Genomic DNA, 13,856 nt, shown 5'->3' with positions numbered 1-13,856 from the left:
TCCTTCTCCGGCGTGTCTGCGAATGAGATTCAGAGTCTGTCCAGGTTTTAAGGTGCATCACCTAATCGTACACTCCTCCTCTCTTTGCACACCCATTCCCCACAACGCATGCATACACACACACACCTACACACACCTACACACACACACATCTGTACAAATGCAGGAGGCAAGCTGCTGTGCTGCGACACATGCCCGGCTTCCTTCCACCCGGAGTGTCTGGAGATGGAGACGCCGGCGGGGCCGTGGTCCTGCAGCGACTGCCGGGCGGGGAAGAAGCCGCACTACAAGCAGATCGTCTGGGTCAAACTGGGCAACTACAGGTACGCCGGCACCGGCGGTCGGAGCGCCGCGGGGTTTACGGCGCGGGGACATCTGAAGGAGGACGCTGAGGTTTAGTCGTTTGAAAGATGGTGCAACAGCCTCACGTACCGCACGTTGGTCAAATATGAATTATTACCAGTGTTATGAGTAGAAGTTCAGTGCGACAAGTTTGAGGCGCAAACAGGATGTGATGCGATACGTTTTAGACACAAATAATGTGCGATGTAAGAAAAAGCAGGACGTGCCCTAATTAAGATAAGATAATCCTTTATTCGTCCCTCAGTGGGGAAATTACAGGATTACAGCAGCATTACCCACAAAGAAATAAAGATAAAAATCAAGCAATATAAATAAATAGTAGGATGGTAGTAAAATAAAATTGAAAATTAACAGTAAGAAGAATATTAAATATACAGATGGAGTAAAAAATGTGTATAAAAGTACTTAAACGTAATGGATATCGCACCACAATACTGTCTTTCTATTGGCTGAACTTGATACTGTCTTTCTATTGGCTGAACTTGATACTGTCTTTCTATTGGCTAAACTTGATACTGTCTTTCTATTGGCTAAACTTGATACTGTCTTTCTATTGGCTGAACTTGATACTGTCTTTCTATTGGCTGAACTTGATACTGTCTTTCTATTGGCTAAACTTGATACTGTCTTTCTATTGGCTGAACTTGTAGATCCACAGAAAACGTCGTATATCTTGCTTTTTTTTAATGTTGTTGTTGCCCGAAACAAAATCATTATTTTCTGCATAGTCGGTAAATGTTCGGTGCTCGTGAAACTCTGCACTCGCGCCTTAGTAACTGTCTTCTTCCTCCTCCTCTTCCTCTCCACCAGGTGGTGGCCCGCGGAGATCTGCAACCCCCGCCTGGTGCCGTCCAACATCCAGAGCCTCCGGCACGACGTGGGCGACTTCCCCGTGTTCTTCTTCGGCTCCCACGACTACTACTGGATCAACCAGGGCCGCGTCTTCCCCTACGTGGAGAACGACAAGAACTTCGTCACGGGGCAGATCAACATCAACAAGACCTTCAAGAAAGGTACTTTCATGGAGCGACAAAAAGACAAGCCGGGTGTGATTCTCATCCTTTTGGGTGACTGAGATCTCGTCGGTTTGTCTTCTCAGCTCTGGAGGAAGCGGCCCGGCGGTTTCAGGAGCTCAAGGCCCAGCGGGAGAGCAGGGAGGCTCTGGAGCAGGAACGCAACTCTCGCAAACCTCCGCCCTACAAGTTCATCAAGGTGATGTCACTTCAAGTATCCGGCTTCGCACAAATAACCTCGGAAATGTGCATAAGTTTTCCCTAAAACTTTTGCCCGTCTTCTTGCACCAGTCCAACAAACCCGTGGGGAAGGTTCAGGTGCACGTGGCCGACTTGTCGGAGATCCCGCGGTGCAACTGCAGACCGACGGACGAGCGGCCCTGCAGCCTCCACTCGCAGTGTCTGAACCGCATGCTGCAGTACGAGTGTCACCCTCAGGTCTGAGCGCACGCCGGCTCCTCTGGAACTTTAAGCAAACCAGCCAGACGACTCAAGTACCCAACGTTTCTCCTCCTTCTCCTTCTTCTCCTTCTTCTTGTGTTGCCGTGGTGCAGGTGTGTCCAGCGGGAGACGGCTGCGAGAACCAGTGCTTCTCCAAGCGGCTGTACGCGGAGACGGAGGTGACGAAGACGGACGGCCGCGGCTGGGGCCTGAGGACCAATCAGGCGCTGCGGAAGGTGGGCGTCGAGCTCCGGGGCAACTTTTTTTTTTTCATCCAGAAAGGCATCAGCAGAGTACACAAACAAACGTACACTGAAGACCCCAAACGCACCGGCAGCGACGAAGGACTCTCGTCGGTCGATGCAGGCGTCCGACTTTTGAAACGTCTGCATCGACCGACCCGACAGATGGCTGATCGCTGAGGCTACTTGTTTGTATTCATGCTGTGGATTTAATAATGTCGCCTCATCTGATTCCTTCGCCATTTGCGACAAAAGGTGTCGAGGCCTTAAACCCTTAAACCCTTCTGCTATTCTGCAATGTCTCGAATTGTAAAATTGGAAACGACGCTCATCCAAACTACGCTCATCCAAACTAATCAGATGAGTGACGGTAGGAAGGAAGCGATGAAGCTTGTTGTGACCGGATCGCTTTCCAGACACGCCGATGCACAAAAACACGGCAACGCGACGCTTGTTCTTTCCCCCCCGCAGGGCGACTTTGTGACGGAGTACGTGGGCGAGGTGATCGACTCGGAGGAGTGCCAGCAGCGGATCAAGTGCGCCCACGAGAACCACGTGGCCAACTTCTACATGCTCACCCTCACCAAGGTACCACGGCACGGAAGTGTGTGTGTGACGCCTTTACTGCCGATCCACACACACAGCGTCTCATTCGTCTCTCTGTCTCCTCTCAGGACCGCGTGATCGACGCCGGCCCCAAAGGCAACTCGTCCCGCTTCATGAACCACAGCTGCAGCCCCAACTGCGAAACCCAGAAGTGGACGGTGAACGGGGACGTCCGCATCGGACTCTTCGCCCTCTGCGACATCGAGGCCGGTGAGTTTCGCGCGTTCTGGTTTTACGTTCCTCTCGTTTTTTGTTGTTGTTTTTTTTAATCTCTCCTTCTGGCGTTCCTCTGCCCGCAGACACGGAGCTGACCTTCAACTACAACCTGCACTGCGTGGGCAACTGGAGGTCGTCCTGCCACTGCGGATCGGACAACTGCTCCGGCTTCCTCGGGGTGCAGCCGACGGTGAGCGGGCGGAGGGGGAGGGGCGTGCGCCCGGCTCTCGTCTCCCGACGCGCCCGGCTCGCGACCCCGACTTTGTTTGATACCCCTTTTTTTTTTCTCCTCCCAGAGTGCCGTGGTGATGGAGAAGGAGGAGAAGGCCAGGAACGCCAAGCTGAAGCAGAAGAAGAGGAAGCTGCGGCCGGAGGGCAAGCACACGCACGAGTACTTCTGCTTCTGCTGCGGGGAGGGAGGCGAGCTGGTGATGTGCGACAGGAAGGAGTGTCCCAAGGCGTACCACCTGCTGTGTCTCAACCTCACCAAGCCGCCATACGGTAACGACCACGACTGAGAGAGAGCCATGGTGCTGAAACCCACCGCATGACGAACCCCTTTTGGGAGGTTGAACCTAATGTGTGTTTTCTCCGTCCCGCAGGGCGTTGGGAATGTCCGTGGCACGACTGCAGCGTGTGCGGCGCCGCGGCCTCGTCCCTCTGCGACTTCTGCCCGCGCTCCTTCTGCCGGGACCACGAGGCGGGCGCGCTCGCGTCCTCCGCCCTCGAGGGCCGGCCCTGCTGCTCCAGCCACGACCCCGGCAGCCCGCTGGGCTCCAACTCCGGTCCGGCCCGGCAGCAGCAGCAGCAGCAGCAGCAGCAGCAGCAGCCGCCTCGCCGCGCCGCCCCGAGCCCTGCCGGCATCAAGGAGGAGCCGGAGCCGGAACCGGAGCCGGAGGCGTGCCGGCCGGCGTCCGAGTGACACCGAGGCTCCTCCCCCTCCCCTCCCTCCTCCCTCCTCAATACCTCATAACCCCTGTAAAGTGCGCTCCACGTTTTCCGGCCTCCCAGGCTCCGATCCCGCTCTGACGAAAGGGAATATTTTGTTTTTTGTTGTTGTTTTTGGACCGCGGCCCCCGAGACACGCAGACGAACACCTCGATGCCGTCGGGGTCGCGAGAGAAGAGATGACCGGAGTGTCGGCAAAAAAAGGCGGGGAGAAGTGACCGGGCGACGCGTCCCCTCCTTCTCTTTGCCACTAACGCTCTCCACCGGCCGGACCGCCACCTCCATTTTGTTTTTTTCTTACAGCTGTGGAAATTGTGAGTGTTGTCAGATACTGGAACTTTAAGGAACCTAACGAGAGAGGTGGAGGAAAAGAAGAAGGAGGAGGAGGAGGAGCTGAACATCTCCTTCCTCCTTCTCGAGTCGTGGTCGGATGCATCTCTTCTGAGAAAAGAAGAAGAAGAAGAAGAAGAAAAAAAGGGCGGAGGGGATGACCGATTTTTGTGCAATTCTTTTCAGGACCACACTACATTCCAACCTTCCTCCGACATGGTTTTTAAATCTACTTATGGGTATAGATGAATATAATTATATACAGTATCTATGTTTGTTCATGTTTACAGACCGATTTCTCTCACGTCATCTCAGTGGGTGGTGTATTTTGTTTGTTTGTTTGTTTGTTTGGGTGTTAAGCGTTGCGCAGACCTCCTAGTGAACATAGTCCTTATTAAGGTGAAATATAATGGTATATAGCGTAATGGTAATGACATTACAGAAGTACTCGTGATCTTTCATATTGCCAGTCCCACTCGCCATCGTGTACATAAAGCGGCTCGTGATATTGTAAAGTACGTGGAAGGTCGGGAGGGGGCGGAGCCTCGCCTCGCTGGTCGTTTCCTGGAAGAAGGAAACTTTTGTGTTTTTTTTTTTTATTCCAGTTTTAAGTTCCGTCTCCACATTTCCTCCAATCACAATCTCCGTCATTTGTGTTAGACCAGGAGCTCAGCGTGTGATCACTGGTGCTGTTAGAAAGTGTTGTTGATCGGCCTTAACGGGCGACTCCAGACGCCGTCTCAGTAACGTCGTGACCTGTGACCCCTTCCTTCCTTCTTTCTCTCTTTCTTTCTGCCAAACCTTTCCTGATAAAGCACTTTTTCTCACGGCTCGTCGCGACACTTAGCTCGACCACACACATGCGGGAATGTGTATTAAAAGAACATAAGTGTTTCAAAAATGGATACCTCTTCTTGTAGTCGGAATTATAACTGTTTTTTTTCGTCCTCTCCTGTGTTTTTTTTTTTTGTTTGTTCATTATTTAAACAATTTTTCGGCACAAGTACGAAGGACTTCTTTCTTTCGTATGAAGTAAATAAAGTCGGCGGTCGCCCTCCCCTCCCCTCGAGGGGCCCCGGGCACCAACGTATTAACAGTCCAGTCCAGTATGATGTACAAATACACACTTTCTGTACAGTGTTTTTAAAAATGCTCATTCGTGGAAAAAAAAATTTACATTTCTGTGTATTTATTGCACCACATTTTTATACCAACTCTTTTTTTTTTTTGTTCTTTAAACACCAGTGCAGTAATGTGTCTTCTCCTCTCCACCACGTGGTGGCAGTGAAATAGAAAAAATGATTTAAAAAAAAACAAGTTTTACACAATATATCTGTATTTAGTCATTGCATATGTTTATTTTTTCCACATTCAGTGTAATGATTCCACACTTTAGTGACAGCCGCTGCTCATCCAGCTGTAAATCACTGTATTTAGTGTTTTTATTTAAAAAGCAGTGTGACGCAGTTTAATATAGGAATGTAAAGTTTCAGTTTCACTAGTTTTTGTGCTTTTTTTTTTTTTTTAACCCTGGATTCAAGGAAGTGTATCTGTGAGTAAACGCGTCTCAGCCATTTGCTTGTAATAACGTCATAGAAGAGAGAAGAGACAGAAGAGTGGTGGTATAATGGCGGCTCGCTCAGTGTTTATTCCTTTGATTCAAACTTTGTTTTTCTTGTTGTCGCGTTCGGCCTTTTCAGAGTCGAGCTGCGGGGTTTAAAATGTGCCAATTTCCCCCCAAAGAGTACCTTCAGATCTCCGAAGGCCAGTTCAGTCGTCGGGTCTCCGGCTCATTGTCAACACTGAGCTTAAAGAGTAACGCAACAGTCCTGCCGGGAAGGGAAATCTTTTTAAATCTGCTGAAGCGATCGCACACAGAGGCACTTAATCATCAAGTACTTAAAATATCTGTGGTTGATATTTCCTTCGTGCTCGCTCTTCTGCATCCAGCAGCTGCTCCTTCCTCATGCTGTCATGGCCGACCCTTTTTTTTGTTGTTCGGATGTTTATTTTGTTTGTTTTTTATACTCGTGGTGGAAAAAACAAACTATAAAACGACTCTACTGGATGATTTGTTGCTGCCAAAAGTCTTCGTCCAGCAGTAAGAAGTCAGTGTTCAGTGTCAGGAAGGTGCTTCTTTAAGTCACTTTCACGTACAAGCTCAAACTTGAATTTTCTTCATTTAAAAAATATATATATATTTATTGTATTCTTCTGTTTTTCATTATCAGACCACGCGCATCCTTCACTCTTGTGTTGGCGACTCCAGAAAAAATGTCTTCTTGTTTTTGTTTGTTTTAATCCTGTCGAGGTGCCTGTTCAGCTGAAACGCATGCTTCCAACATCAGACACTGGTTTCACCCGCTTCACTTGGAGAATCTCTCTAAATGCCTTTTTTTTAATTATTATTATTATTTTTTTAATGCCAGAGTTTTGTGTTCCTCTTTGTGCGACGGCGATTAACTTGTCGCATGCTCATCGTGCCAGTCTGTCGCAGCAGCAGTATTACGTCTGCCTCCCTTAAGTGTCCCAGTCATTTCCTTCACTTAATAATGCTTTCTGATGTCGTTTTTTTGTGTTTGTTTCTTGTCATGGTAGTGCCCACATTTGTTATTACAGAGGCCGCGTGTTTGCGGATTATAATTTGTTTTTATATATATACACTTAAATTGAGGAAGGACTCCTCCCTGTACGCCAACGGGTATGTCACTGACGTCTTTTTTTTGTTTTTTTTGTGCAATGTCTCCTTTCTAATTGACATGCTGTCCGAGCAGAAATAGTGTTTTGAGTAAATTAATAAATAAATCACCTTCATAAGCACTCATCTCTTTTTACTTGTGGTAAAAGATTACTTGCAGTAACTCTAACTGGGGTCATATCTATCTCTCTTGGTGTCGCTTCGATTAAAATGTGGATGAACACAAAATACCATGTTGATTACTTGTTGGACTTGTGTCACTGCACATGGTCCAAGAACGTGTAAATAGTTTGCATTGAACTTGCATAGAATCATGTTACTGTGTTTCTTTTTCTGCCTGTACAATTCTGCTTCTCCGTGTGTGTGACTGTTGAGACGACACTCTTTTTGTACATGACTGTCTTTTTATTTGAGAATATTGATTCTGTCCTTTTTTCATTCTGAAGTTGAGTTTGAAGAGTTCAGACATGCCTGAAGTTTGACTTTAATAAAGCTGTGCTCTGTCTCGGTGGAAGGCTCTCGCTGTCTGGGATTCATTTTGAACACATTCACTCAATTACTAAAGCAATTAATCAATATTATGTTATTGACCTTTTGGAAATAGTGTGCGAAAATCCTCCCGTGAGCAATTTCTTTTGGCTTAAAATAGGTAATATTTTTCTTTTTTTGACTGAAACGTCATCCGAACCACTTGGCGGAAGTGACGTCGCAAATCTGACCGCGATACCCGCGAAACGAAAAATGACCAAATGAACGGACTTCTTACTCTCTTTTTGTCCGTTGTGTTTCTCCACACCGTGTGAAAACTGCGACACCTCTACAATCGCGGTAGGAGCATATAAATAAATAAATATATGAAACGCTGGCGGAAATGGCTCCTCCTCTTCCGCTACGTAACCAAGATGGCGTCCGTTTACCGTTTGTACTAGTGCGCCATCCGGGTACTTTCAGTGCACTGAATTCTGCTGGTTTTGTCAGTGTGGCGCCCGAAGCGCTGAAAGTTAGTGCTCAAGTGTCCGGTAGAAGACACAGACACACAGAGTCCAAACTATCACCGTTTTACGACATTAAAAGCAAAAAGACAGTTGAAGCACATAAAAACAACAGACTTAGTTTGTTAAATTAATTTGCGGTGGGTTCAAATGTTTCAACTGACCGGTTATTTGAGAGTTACTTTGATGTATTATTTCTGATGTGAAGAGTATTTGTAATATTTGGTAAGTATGGCAAACTACTCCGTGTGAGTCAGAGGAGATAAAGGTGAGCTGCAGGTAAGAGGCGGAGCTACACTGCAGAGGAGAGCTCCTACGTCACACTCCAGAAACGAAAGTTAAGGCGAGACGAGTCTCTGCTTTTCTCTCAAAGACGAGTCAAAGTGACTTCATCAGGTTTTCCTCGACAACACAACAGAGTCTCTTCCAAACACCTGTGAGTACATCTGATCATGTTTACACCTTTAATCACCAGGATTAATCATACCTGATGGATTATTAACAATATAACTATGTCTGTCAGTCCAAAGTCCCGCTACACAGAAACTCACTTTAACAGCTTCAACGTGTCTCAGGAGGAACTTTAGTCACTTGGAACTGAATCTCTGTGGTTTGAAGTTTAGTCTCACTCCGACTTTCCTGCTGTTACTGTTCATGTTCACTTCCTCTATTTCCTGGTTGTTTCACAATAAAATTTTACCAGTGAAAAGCGAAGGGCTTTTATTGTGAAGGAGCTGGAGGAAATGCGTTTGTGATCACGTGAGCAGAGCTTTATGTCAGTGCTGTTCTTTAACGCACATTGGACTTATTGTGTGATGCTTTGCAAGAGGAGCAAACAAATATATTAACTTTATTTTGAACAAAATATTTCTTTTCCCCCCCTATGTGTGTGTAGATATGGCTGCTGCAAACTACCTGCCATCTGAAGATCAGTTCCTGTGCTCCATCTGTCTGGATGTGTTCACTGATCCAGTCAGCACACCATGTGGACACAACTTCTGCAAGAAGTGCATCAATGATTACTGGAACACCAACAACCAGGACACGTGTCCAATGTGTAAAAAGGTTTTCACCTCAAGACCCGAGCTGCTCGTCAACATTTTGTTCTCTGAGGTGGTTTCTCATGTCAGACAGTCGGCTCAACAGAAAGCCAGCAGCAGCAGCTCAGAGCAACAAGAGTCCAAACCAGGAGAAGTTCTCTGTGACGTCTGCACTGGAACCAAACTGAAGGCCCTGAAGTCCTGCCTGGTGTGTCTGGACTCCTACTGCGAGACTCACCTGGAGCCTCATCTGACGAGATCAGGCCTGAAGAGACATCAGCTGATCGACCCTGTGGAGAACCTGGAAGGCCGGATGTGCACGAAGCACGATAAACCTCTGGAGCTGTTCTGTAAGAGCGACCAGACGTTTGTCTGCATGCTCTGCACTGTGTCAGACCACAAGATGCACGATGTTGTTCCTCTGAAAGAAGAATATGAAGGAAAGAAGCTCGAGCTGGAGAAGACAGAGGCTGAAATCCAGGAGATGATCCAGAAGAGACGCCAGAAGATTCAGGAGGTCAAACGCGTCGTGGAGCTCAGTGAGGAAGATGCAGACAGAGAGAAAGCAGAAGGTGTTCAGGTCTTCACTGATCTGAAGGAGTCTGTTGAGAGAAAACTCAACAAGCTCATCAACACCATAGAAGAGAAGCAGAGAACCACAAAGAAACAGGCTGACGACTCCATCAAAGAGCTGGAACAGGAAATCTCTGAGCTGATGAAGAGGAGCACTGAGGTGGAGAAGCTCTACCTCTCTGCAGACCACCTCCAGCTTCTCCAGAGCTTCCAGTCCCTCAACATCCACCTCCCACCACCCACCAAGGACTGGACAAAGGTCAGTGTTCCTCCAGCATCACATGAGGGGACTGTGAGGAGAGCTGTGTCTCAGCTGGAGGAGACGCTCAGTGAAAAGATGAAGAAGCTGGTTGTTGAAGTTCCGCTGAAGACGGTCCAGAAGTTTGCAGTGGAAGTGACTCTTGATCCTGATACAGCTCAACCTAACCTCGTCCTGTCTGGTGACAGGAAACAAGTACATCATGGTGATGTGAGGAAGAATCTCCCAGACAACCCAGAGAGATTTTCTACTTCTGTTTGTGTCTTAGCAAAGCAGAGTTTCTCTTCAGGCAGATTTTACTTTGAGGTTCAAGTTAAAGGAAAGACTAAATCGACATTAGGAGTGACCAGAGAGTTGAGCAAAAGGAAGGGAACCATCACACTGTCTCCTCAGAATGGTTACTGGTCTATAGTGTTGAGAAATGGAAACGAGTACAAAGCTAATGACGACCCTCCAGTTGATCTCTCCCTGCAGTCTGGGCCTCAGAAGGTTGGGGTGTTTGTGGACTATGAGGAGGGTCTGGTCTCCTTCTATGACGTAGAAGCTGCAGCTCTTATCTACTCCTTTACTGGATGCTGCTTCAAGGAGAAACTCTTCCCATTCTTCAGTCCTTGTCTTCATTGTGGTGGTAGAAACTCTACACCTCTGATCATCACTCCTGTCACAGTAAACTAATCACTCTTTATTGAATGTAATGATTTGATTCATTGAAGAGAATAAATGTACATGTTCTGTGTGAATATCATGCAGTTTAACATCTTATTTCATAGTCTGTTTACTGTGGTGACGGATTTTAACGTCATTAAGACATTTTAAATGTATCCTGTTAATATCAACACAATCGTGGGACGAGTTCTTCTCTTAAACTCTGCATGGTGACACATGATATGGAGAATATCCACTTCAACCTTTGTTAAATCCACTGACATTTATTTCCACTAAGTTAATTATATCTGATGTTCACCAACAGAAAACATATTCATAGTTTTGTTATGAAGCTTCATTTAAAATAGTGTTTACAGAATACAGTATGTGTTATTGTGTTATTAAAATGAATAAATAGAATACATGCAAATGTTTTTTTGGGTGTGTAAAGTGGTTTGAATAACTATTAGTCACTTTGGCCAACTTTGATTAGTTTTGTGAATATTGGAGAGATGACTTATGAACCAAAAAAACCTGTAAACATGACTGTAAATAATAAATAAACTGGTTGTTGAACACGAGGCCTGAGTAAGAATTGACTTGAGCATCGAACATTGAACACAAAAGCCTGGTTTACTCAGAAGTTAAGATACGGGCAATCTATATTATATTTATTTTTCTAACTTTTTTGGGGTAATTTGAGACACATCCTCCCTTTGGCTTCAATGGATGTGGAGTTTACAGCAATTAAAATAAGATAATGGTTCTGTATTTCTTGGACTATAGACTGTATTGATAATACATCTGTTATCAGCCCTCCTCTTCACAAAGGTTACATTTCTCTTCCTCCACTGAGTGTGAAAACTGCGACACCTCCATAATTGCGGAAGAAGCATATAAATAAATAAATAAATAAATAAATAAATACACGATAAGCTGGCAGAAATGGCTCCTCCTCTTCCGCCACGTAACCAAGATGGCGCCCGTTTACCGTTTGTACTCGTGCGCCATCCGGGTACTTTCAGTGCACTGAATTCTGCTGGTTTTGTCAGTGTGGCGGGTCCGTGTACGGTATCCGGTAGTAGACACAGACTCACAGAGTCCAAACTATCACCGATTTACGACATTAAAAGTAAAAAGACAGTTGAAGCACATAAAAACAACAGACTTAGTTTGTTAAATTAATTTGCGGTGGGTTGAAATTGTAGTATATTGTAGAAGTGGTCTGTTATTCAGGGATTACGTTTGTACCTGGCAACCTTATGAGTGATGTGTGATCACGAGATCTGTGTGATCAACACGAATCAGCCTACGAATACTTTTATTCCTGACAAAAAAGTACAACATGGTGTCAGAAAGGGATTTTTCTTCATCCACGAGCGAATGCTGCACTAAGCTGTAACCCTGTGGTTGAGAAAAGGAAAGTTTTACCCGCGTTATAATGACTAAGTAAGTAGCTAGCAGTTCGTGCCTGTTGAATCTCGGAGACAGCTAGCAGCTAAGCATGGACCAGTTCAAGCCCCCCGCACCGCTCGTGCTCACCGGCAATTTAAGCGAAAATTGGCGACTATGGGAGCAGCGTTTTCGGCTCTATATGACGGCTACAGGTGCGGACGAGAAGGATGAACCGGTGAAAATTGCTATCATGTTGCACACCGTCAGAGAGGACGCACTTGAGGTGTACAACACCCTCGAGGTTGAAACGGCCAGCGATGATGAACCGACGCTGGACGAGATCATGGACGCATTCAGGTCGTACTGCACGCCGAAGAAAAATATTGTCTTTGAACGCCACCAGTTTTGGTCTCATTCCATGCCTGAAGGACTCGCTGTCGACAAGTTTGTGACAGAACTGCGTCAGAAATGCAAGAACTGTGAGTTTGGTGTGGGTGAAGAAGATATGATAAGAGACAAACTTGTGTTTAGTGTGCCAAATGCTCGCATGAAAGAGAGACTACTAAGAGAAACAGGCTTGACTCTCGATAAAGCTATTGATATTTGCAGAGCTGCAGAAGCTGCTACGTCTTAAATGCGTGTCATGGGAACGATGCAAACAGAAGCATCAGTGCAGGCACTAAGCAAGGTGGCAGTTGGCTCAGAGAAATATAAATTTAGCAAAATGAGAAAACAAAGACCACCAGATAGAGCACAAACATTTAATGCAAGTGCCAATGCCTGTAGAAAATGTGGTGGGACACACAAGCCACGACAGTGTCCAGCTTTTGGAGCTGTATGCCACAAATGCAGCAAGCAAAATCACTTTGCCAAAGTGTGTATTTCATCACAAGACAGGCTAGACTCTGTGAAAAGCGTCAATCAGTTGAAAAGAGAAGTTGAGTCTCTTTTCATAGGCACTGTGTCATGTGCTGAATTAGCCCACACAGCTCAACAAGCTGACAGAGCATGGTACACCACAGCCAATATCAGAGACGTTGCAGTTTAAACTGGATACCGGGGCGGAAGCAAATGTGCTGCCTATCAACATTTTCCAAAAGATCCCAGGTCCCAATCAGTTGAAGCCCACCCCAGTAGTTCTTGTTGCATATGGAGGAGCACGCCTGGCACCAGAAGGCACAGTGAGTTTTATATGTGAAACCACCAAGAGCAAGTCAGGTCTGCAGTTCTTTGTGACAAAGCACTCCTCCACTCCAATACTTGACAGAGAAGCGTGCGAGAAACTACAGCTGGTAAAAAGAGTGGACATGATCAGAGTGAAGGCACCAGCCACGAAAGAGGAGTTGGTGGAAGCCTATCCATCCGTCTTCAGTGGTCTGGGACAGTTTCCAGGGATACATCACATTCACGTTGACCCCAATGTGACCCCGGTAGTACACGGCTGCAGGAAAATTCCCATCGCTGTCATGGACAGATTAAAAACTACACTGCAAGAGCTCGTCGACAAAGACGTCATAGAACCTGTGACTGAGCCGACGGAGTGGGTTAATAGCCTTGTCATCACAGAGAAGAAGGACGGGTCTCTCAGGGTGTGTTTGGACCCTCGTGATCTAAACGAAGCGATTAAGAGGCAGCACTACTCCATACCCACCCCAGAAGAGGTCCTGTGCAGGTTGTCCGGAAAGTCCATCTTCACAATTTTAGATGAGAAAGACGGCTATTGGCAAGTAAAGCTTGACAAATCCTCATCTGTGTTGTGCACATTTAGCACACCCTGGGGCAGGTTTCGCTTTAAGAGGCTTCCTTTTGGCGTGAAGTCCACCAGTGAAGTGTTTCAGCAAAAGAATTGTGAGACGTTTGGAAATATTGATGGCGTGCACATAATTTCCGACGATATGATAATCGCCGCTGCGTCTGAGGAGGAGCATGACGCCATCCTTCAAAAAGTCATGGAGACTGCACAAAGGTCGAACGTGAAGTTTAATAAGGAGAAGATTCAGTACAAAGTGGACACAGTCAGGTACATGGGGCATGTCGTCACGTCCAAAGGAGTGAAGCCTGATGAATCCAAGGTGCTGGCCATCAAGAACATGCC

At 46.5% G+C, this 13,856-nt stretch overlaps 3 protein-coding genes across 9 annotated transcripts in view; 2 read left to right on the top strand and 1 right to left on the bottom strand.

Moving 5' to 3' along the window:
• The window catches only part of nsd3 (nuclear receptor binding SET domain protein 3), an 18,668-nt gene extending 14,758 nt beyond the window's left edge, over nt 1–3,910 (top strand). For all 5 annotated transcript variants that reach the window (XM_068596224.1, XM_068596223.1, XM_068596220.1 and 2 more), the window contains 10 exons: nt 167–323; nt 1,174–1,376; nt 1,463–1,575; nt 1,668–1,814; nt 1,931–2,053; nt 2,531–2,647; nt 2,734–2,875; nt 2,965–3,071; nt 3,178–3,382; nt 3,484–3,910. In XM_068596224.1, the coding sequence (XP_068452325.1) occupies nt 167–323; nt 1,174–1,376; nt 1,463–1,575; nt 1,668–1,814; nt 1,931–2,053; nt 2,531–2,647; nt 2,734–2,875; nt 2,965–3,071; nt 3,178–3,382; nt 3,484–3,803 (1,634 nt within the window). In that variant the 3' untranslated portion in view covers nt 3,804–3,910. The remainder of the gene's footprint in view (nt 1–166; nt 324–1,173; nt 1,377–1,462; nt 1,576–1,667; nt 1,815–1,930; nt 2,054–2,530; nt 2,648–2,733; nt 2,876–2,964; nt 3,072–3,177; nt 3,383–3,483) is intronic.
• psat1 (phosphoserine aminotransferase 1) overlaps nt 1–13,856 on the bottom strand; it is a 201,849-nt gene that overhangs the window by 157,520 nt on the left and 30,473 nt on the right. The window lies entirely within an intron of this gene.
• On the top strand, nt 8,695–10,517 carry LOC137799456 (E3 ubiquitin-protein ligase TRIM39-like). 3 transcript variants are annotated; one of them, XM_068596255.1, is made up of 2 exons: nt 8,695–8,974; nt 9,020–10,517. In XM_068596255.1, exons 1-2 carry the CDS (start codon nt 8,747–8,749, stop codon nt 10,394–10,396), a joined length of 1,605 nt encoding a protein of 534 aa, XP_068452356.1. In that variant the 5' UTR covers nt 8,695–8,746; the 3' UTR covers nt 10,397–10,517. The 3 variants fall into 3 exon arrangements, with proteins under 3 accessions (XP_068452356.1, XP_068452357.1, XP_068452355.1); XM_068596256.1 differs by having other exon boundaries at nt 8,695–9,415; nt 9,491–10,517; XM_068596254.1 differs by having other exon boundaries at nt 8,695–10,517.

This window comes from Clinocottus analis, unplaced genomic scaffold, assembly GCF_023055335.1.
Source record: "Clinocottus analis isolate CAN_PGR_092001 unplaced genomic scaffold, fCliAna1.0.p SCAF_35, whole genome shotgun sequence".
Classification (NCBI taxonomy): Eukaryota; Metazoa; Chordata; class Actinopteri; order Perciformes; family Cottidae; genus Clinocottus; species Clinocottus analis.
The sequence above is the reverse complement of the archived record's forward strand: the minus strand, read 5'-3'. Positions and strand labels throughout refer to the sequence as shown.